General features: G+C 36.7%; 1 protein-coding gene across 1 annotated transcript in view; it reads right to left on the minus strand.

Moving 5' to 3' along the window:
- LOC138861694 (zwei Ig domain protein zig-8-like) overlaps positions 1-5,619 on the minus strand; it is a 47,864-nt gene extending 42,245 nt beyond the window's left edge. The window contains exon 1 of the mRNA XM_070121501.1: positions 5,433-5,619. Coding sequence (XP_069977602.1) covers positions 5,433-5,547 — 115 coding nt within the window. The 5' untranslated portion in view covers positions 5,548-5,619. The remainder of the gene's footprint in view (positions 1-5,432) is intronic.
- Positions 5,620-7,500: the final 1,881 nt, after the last annotated feature.

Raw genomic sequence — 7,500 nt, forward strand, 5'->3', positions numbered from 1 at the left:
TCGCGATCTCCGCTGAATGAGAAATATGACGTAATTTTAGCTTCCGTGGGCTCCCTTGTCTCCAGTCAGCTGTTGAATGAGAAGGTATGTGGTCTGTGTTTCTTCTCTCGTAACTAAACTGGATCCACTTCTCGTGTTGATCTATGAGGAAAATTAGGAACAAAATGTTATATGATCTGGTGATATGTCTTTAAGTTCTTAGGCTTAAGAAGTGGTGTAACAAAGAACAACAAAGTGTTATATGTTCTGGTGTTATGTCTTTAAGTTCTTAGGTTTAAGCAGTGGTGTAACAAAGAACAACAAGGTGCTATATCTTCTGGTGTTATATCTTTTAAGTTCTTAGGTTTAAGCAGTGGTATAGCAAAGAAGAACAAAGTGTTATATGTTCTAGTGTTATGTCTTTGAGTTCTTAGGTTTAAGCAGTGGTATAGCAAAGAACAACAGTGTTATATGTTCTGGTGTTATATATATTAAGTTCTTAGGTTTAAGCAGTGGTGTAACAAAGAACAACAAAGTGTTATATGTTCTGGTGTTATATCTTTAAGTTCTTAGGTTTAAGCAGTGGTGTTATAAAGAACAACAAAGTGTTATATGTTCTAGTGTTATATTTGTAAGTTCTTAGGTTTAAGCAGTGGTGTAATAAAGAACAACAAAGTGTTATATGCTCTGGTGTTATATCTTTAAGTTCTTAGGTTTAAGCAGTGGTGTAACAAAGAACAACAAAGTGTTATATGCTCTGGTGTTATATCTTTAAGTTCTTAGGTTTAAGCAGTGGTGTCACAAAGAACAACAAGGTGTTATATGTTCTGGTGTTATATCATTAATTTCATAGATTTAAGCAGTGGTGTCACAAAGAACAACAAAGTGTTATATGTTCTGGTGTTATATCTTTAAGTTCGTAGACTTAAGCAGTGGTGTAACAAAGAACAACAAAGTGTTATATGTTCTGGTGTTATATCTTTAAGTTCTTAGGTTTAAGCAGTGGTGTAACAAAGAACAACAAAGTGTTATATGTTCTGGTGTTATATCTTTAAGTTCTTAGGTTTAAGCAGTGAGGTTGATGTAATGTGTGTTAGTAAAAATGAGAAAAAAAATATATAGTAATAAGTAGGATATATTTTCTTGGTAATAGATTCATGAGAGAAAAGATTAACAAATATTCGTCTTTTCTTCATGATTCATCTTTTCTGCTTATCTCCTTTCTTTCGCTTTTCCTGCCCTTTATTATTTCTTCTTTATTGTCTTCCTGTTCTCTCTTACATTTACCTTCCTCTCCCTGCGTTCCTCCTCCTTACACCCCCCTTCTTCCTCCCTTCATTCCCCTCTTCGCTTCCCTCCTTCCTTCCCACCCTCACCGGTTCTTTCCTCCATTCCGTTCTTCCTCCTTCCTCCCCCCTTCTTCCTCTCTTCCTTCCCTCTATCTCCTCCACCCCCCCGTTCCAGCAAACCAGCGTTCTTCTACTTCCTTTCCCTCTTCTTCCTTCCTTCTTCCCTTTCCCCCCCCCTTCCTTCCAGCAAACCGGCGTTCTTCCTTCTTCCTCTCTTCCTTTCTTCCTTCCCTCCCCCTGCCCACCCCCCACCCCCAACCAAACCAGCCTTCTTCCTTCTTCCTCTCTTCCTTCCCTTCTCCCCCCCGCCAGCAAACCAGCGTGCCAGCGACCGCCTTCCCAGCGTGCGTGAACAAACCTCATAAAGTCGAACAACTCTATTCATTCCCTTCATTTCTCATGACATGCGTTCCTGCAAAAGCAACTGCAAATCGATTTTTTTTCCTTCTACGAAAGAACGGTCTATTTCGTTTTGAATGGTAGATGATTACATATATTCATATGTATGCGTAAAGGTACTATCTAAATAAATACATATATGTACATATATATATATATATATATATATATTTACATACATACATATATATATATATATATATATATATATATATATATATATATATATATATATATATATATATATATATATATATGTGTGTGTGTGTGTGTATATACACACACACATGCACATGACACACATGTACACACACACACACAGACACACACACACACACATACACACACACACACACACACACACACACACACACACACACACATATATATATATATATATATATATATATATATATATATATATATATATATATATATATATATATATATATATCATATATAAAGAGAGAGAGAGAGAGAGAGAGAGAGAGAGAGAGAGAGAGAGAGAGAGAGAGAGAGAGAAAGAAAGAGAGAGAGAGAGAGAGAGACAGAGAGAAAGAGAGAAGGAGAGAGAGAGAGAGAGAGAGACAGACAGACAGAGGATTAATTGCAGCAACGATATAAAATCGAGAAATGCTGACACCCTTCTTTCCTCCGCACCATTAGCAGCATACCCGCCGACAGCATGACATCCAGGCGCAAATCAGCGTGGGATTAGCTAGGCATATTGACCAGGCAGCTTACCCCCCCTCCCCCCCAATCCCCTCCCCTCCCCTCCCCTCCCCTCCCCTCCCCTCCCCTCCCCTCCCCTCCCCTCCCTTCCCTTCCCTTCCCTCCTTCCCTTCCCTCCCTCCTCTCCCCTTCCTCCCCCTTCCTCCCTTCCTCTCCACCTCCCTCCCCTCCCCCTCCCCTCCTCCCTCAACCCTCCTCCTTCCCTCCCTCCTCCCCCCCCTCTCCCCTCCCCTCCCTCCCCTTCCCCTCCCTCCCCTTCCCCCCCCTCCTCTCCCTCCCCCTCCCCCTCCCTCCTCTAACCCTCCCCCTCCTCCCTCTAACCCTCCCCTTCCCCCTCCCTCCCTTCCTCCTCTCCTCCCTCCCTCCCTCCCCCTCCCCTCCCCTCCCTCCCTTCCCCTCCCCTCTCCTCCTCTAACCCTCCCTCCCCTCCCCTCCTCCCTCCCCCTCCCCTCCCCTCCCCTCCCCTCCCCTCCTCCTCTCCCCTCCCCTCCCCTTTCCCTCCCCTCCCTCCCCCTCCTCCTCCTTCCCTCCCCACCTCCCTCCCTCCCCTCCTTCCCTCCCCTCCCCCACCTCTGCCACAGCAGTACAGAATGCTCCTTCTTGCACTTCTTGTCTTTATTAATGCCTAGGTTCCCTCCTCCTCCCCCTCCCCCCCACCCCTTGTTTACGTTGTAGAATCTTCATTTACATTATCAACAAGGGGGAGGGTCTTTGTCTCATCTCATATGTTTTGTTTTTTTTGTTTGTTTGTTTTTGTATGCTTTATCTTCTTTTGCATCTGTTTGTTGTTTGTTTTTTGTCTCCTTTGTTTTGAGTGTCTGTTCTTGGTATGTGCTTTTGGCTTTATCTTCCTTTCCATCTGTTTCTTGTTTGTTTTTTTGTTTCCCTTGTTTTGAGTGTCTGTTCTTGGTATGTGCTTTTGGCTTTATCGTCGTTTCCAACTGTTTCTTGTTTGTTATTTTGTTTACTTTGTTATGAGTGTCTATTCTTGTTATGTGCTTTTGGCTTTATCTTCGTTTGCATCTGTGTTTGTTGTTTGTTTTTTTGTCTCCTTTGTTTTGAGTGTCTGTTCTTGTTATGTGCTTTTGGCTTTATCGTCGTTTCCATCTGTGTTTCTTGTTTGTTTGTTTTTTCTCCTTTGTTTTGAGTGTCTATTCTTGGTATGTGCTTTTGACTTTATCTTCGTTTCCATCTGTTTCTTGTTTGTTTTTTGTCTCCTTTGTTTTGAGTGTCTGTTTTTGGTATGTGCTTTTGGCTTTATCGTCGTTTCCAACTGTTTCTTGTTTGTTTTTTTGTTTCCTTTGTTTTGAGTGTCTGTTCTTGTTACGTGCTTTTGGCTTCGTCTGTACAGTTACTCTTATGTTGATGGCCTTTGCTGATGTACCAACAGGGGGGTCTCTTTGAGTCGACCAAGTCTCCTTATCTCTAAATCTGTTGATCTATGTATGCGTATGTCTGTATGTATGTGTGCTTATGTATGTATGTTTGTATGTATGCATGTGTGTTTATGTATGTATGTATGTATGTATGTGTGTTTATGTATGTATGTTTTATGTATGTATGTGTGTTTATGTTTGCATGTATGTTTGTATGTGTGTGTTTATGTATGTATACCTGTGTGTATGTGTGCTTATGTATGTGTGTTTGTATGTATGTATGTGTTTATGTATGTTTGTATGTATATGTGCTTATGTATGTGTTTGTATGTATGTGTGTTTATGTATGTATGTCTGTATGTATGTATGATTATGTATGCATGTTTGTATGTCTGTGTTTATGTATGTATGTTTGTATGTATATGTGTTTATGTATGTATGCCTGTATGTATGTATATTTATGTATGTATGTTTATGTATATGTGTTTATGTATGTTTGTATGTATGTGTATTTATGTATGTATGTTTGTATGTATGTATGTGTGTTTACGTATGTATGCCTGTATGTATGTGTGCTTATGTATGAATGTATGTATGTATGTATGTGTGTTTATGCATGTATGTTTGTATGTATGTGTGTTTATGTATGTATGCCTGTATGTATGTGTGCTTATGCATGTGTGTTTGTATGTATGTATGTGTGTTTATGTATGTTTGTATGTATGTGTGCTTATGTATGTGTTTGTATGTATGCATGTGTGTTTATGTTTGTATGTATGTTTGTATGTATGTTTATGTATGTATGCCTGTATGTATGTGTGTTTATGTATGTATGTGTGTTTATGTTTGTATGTATGTTTATGTATGTATGCCTGTATGTATGTGTGCTTATGTATGTATGTGTGTTTATGTATGTTTGTATGTATGTGTGTTTATGTATGTTTGTATGTATGTGTGTTTATGCATGTATGTTTGTATGTATGTATGTGTGTTTATGTTTGTATGCTTGTATGTATGTGTGTTTATGTATGTATGCCTGTATGTATGTATGTTTATATGTGTGTGTGTATGCATATATTCATTTATGTGTATGTATGTGTATGCATGCATGTATATAAATACATATGTATCTATATTCTCTATCTGACTATAATAATAATAATAATAATAATAATGATAATAATAATAACAATAATAATAATAATAATAACAATAATAATAATAATAATAATAACAACAGCAACAATAACAATAATAATAACAATAGTAATAGAAATAATAATAATAACAATAATAATAATAATAATAATAATAATGATAATAATAATGATAATAATAATAATAATAATAATAATAATAATAATAATAATAATGATAATAATAATAATGATAATGATAATAATAATAATAATAATAGTGAAAATAATAACAATAACAACAATAACAATAATAATAATAGCAATAATAATAGTGAAAATAATAATAATAATAATAATAATAATAACAATAACAGTAATAGTGAAAATAATAATAATAACAACAATAACAATAACAATAACAATCATAATAGTGAAAATAATAACACTGAGACACTGACCGGCATCCTGAGTTGCCCAGTTCCCTGAGATGGTGACGAGGAGAAGAAACCCAAGACGTATGTCGTGGCACAACGCGGAGGGGAGTGCCTGTGGAGTGCCACTTTTCATACGCATAGTGGACACCTGAGATCCGTTGTTGTTGTTGTTGTTGTTGTTGTTGTTTTCTCTCTCTTTCTTTCTTTCTTTCTTTCTTTCTTACTTTCTCTCGCTCTCGCTCTCGCTCTCTCTCTCTCTCTCTCTCTCTCTCTCCCTCTCTCTCTCTCTCTCTCTCTCTCTCTCTCTCTCTCTCTCCCTCGCTCTCTCTCTCTCTCTCTCTCTCTCTGTCTCTGAGTCTTTCTTTTTTCTTTCGTTTTATTTTTTCCTTTCCTTTGTTCGTTTGTTTGTAATTCTTTTAGCTGTTTTCTATTTCCTTTTCTGTTTTTTCTGTCTCTCTCTTTCTCTTCCTTATTATAAATTTTGTAAAAGGGGAACTTTCCGTATTTATTCCTTTTACGGATCGTTGGATCTTTCTTTTTTTTTTCTTCTTATCTTTCTTTCTTTCTTTTTTATCTTTCTTTTTTTCTTTTTTCTTTCTAACTTTTCTTCTTTTTTTCCTTTTTCTCTTTGGTCTTAGTCAAAGGTCACAAGTTCGCTGCATTTCAATTTTCCTTTTTCTTCTTCTTCTTCTTCTTCCTGAACTTTCATGAGTTTAGATAAAGGGAATACACCTAAGTGTTATAAAATTTAAAAAGTCTTTGAATTACTGAGGAAATGAAAAAAACAAAACAAAATCAGGTTCTAAAACTGAGATATATAATCTTGATTAATATAATTTACGTTATATTGGTTTTAAAGATTTTTGCACGTAGGCCTATCTCTTAAGAACACCGTGTTAAAAAAGGTCATTGCGAATAATTGGTAAGAAAAACACGAAAATAAAAAGATAAACGTAATCATTGACTAAAGAAATCACGGAAATAAAAAACGAAATAAAGGGGAGACTAATCAAATATCACTTCGAGAAAGGAAGTAAAGAATAATAATTAAAAAAAGGAAATCGAACACCCAATAGGTACAGATAAACACAGACGTAATAATCTAAAAATTATCGTCCGACAAATACAGCAAATAACCAAAAAATAAAAAAAAATCCACTTGATACAGAAACAAAATATCTACAAAAGGACCCACCCACAAAATCAAAAAATAAAATCACAGACAACCAATAACAGAAAAAAGTCTATATCACATCACGAAGACCGACACCCAATAACAACGAGAAACGAGTAAAACTTAAACAGTACAGAGAAGAGATCACACCCCGCCCCCTCTCCCTCCCTCTCTCTCCCTCTCTCTCTCTCTCTCTCTCCCCCTCTCTGTCTCTCTCTCTCCCTCTCTTTCTGCACGAACTGCAATCACGGTGCAACGCGTCCTGCACGGGAGAACGCGAGAGAGCCACACTTGTTCACTCGACGCCCTGTGGAATGGAACTAAGCCTGGGTCGAGGTCGGAGCAGCTGTGTTGTGCCTCCGCTTCTGTCGCTGTACTCCGTCACCGAGCACCAGTCTACGCAACGCCACTATTACTATTACTATTACTATTGTGTTTTTCTTGGAGTAACTATTACTATTACTATTGTGTTTTTCTTGGAGTAACTATTACTATTACTATTGTGTTTTTCTTGGAGTAACTATTACTATTACTATTGTGTTTTTCTTGGAGTAACTGTTACTATTACTATTGTGTTTTTCTTGGAGTAACTATTACTACTGCTCTTGTTATTTGTTTTTCTTGGAGTAACTATTACTATTACTATTACTATTGTGTTTTTCTTGGAGTAACTATTACTATTACTATTACTATTGTGTTTTTCTTGGAGTAACTATTACTATTACTATTACTATTGTGTTTTTCTTGGAGTAACTATTACTATTACTATTGTGTTTTTCTTGGAGTAACTATTACTATTACTATTGTGTTTTTCTTGGAGTAACTATTACTATTACTATTGTGTTTTTCTTGGAGTAACTATTACTATTACTATTACTATTGTGTTTTTCTTGGAGTAACTATTACTATTACTATTGT

Source organism: Penaeus vannamei, chromosome 5 (assembly GCF_042767895.1).
Source record: "Penaeus vannamei isolate JL-2024 chromosome 5, ASM4276789v1, whole genome shotgun sequence".
Taxonomy (NCBI): domain Eukaryota; kingdom Metazoa; phylum Arthropoda; class Malacostraca; order Decapoda; family Penaeidae; genus Penaeus; species Penaeus vannamei.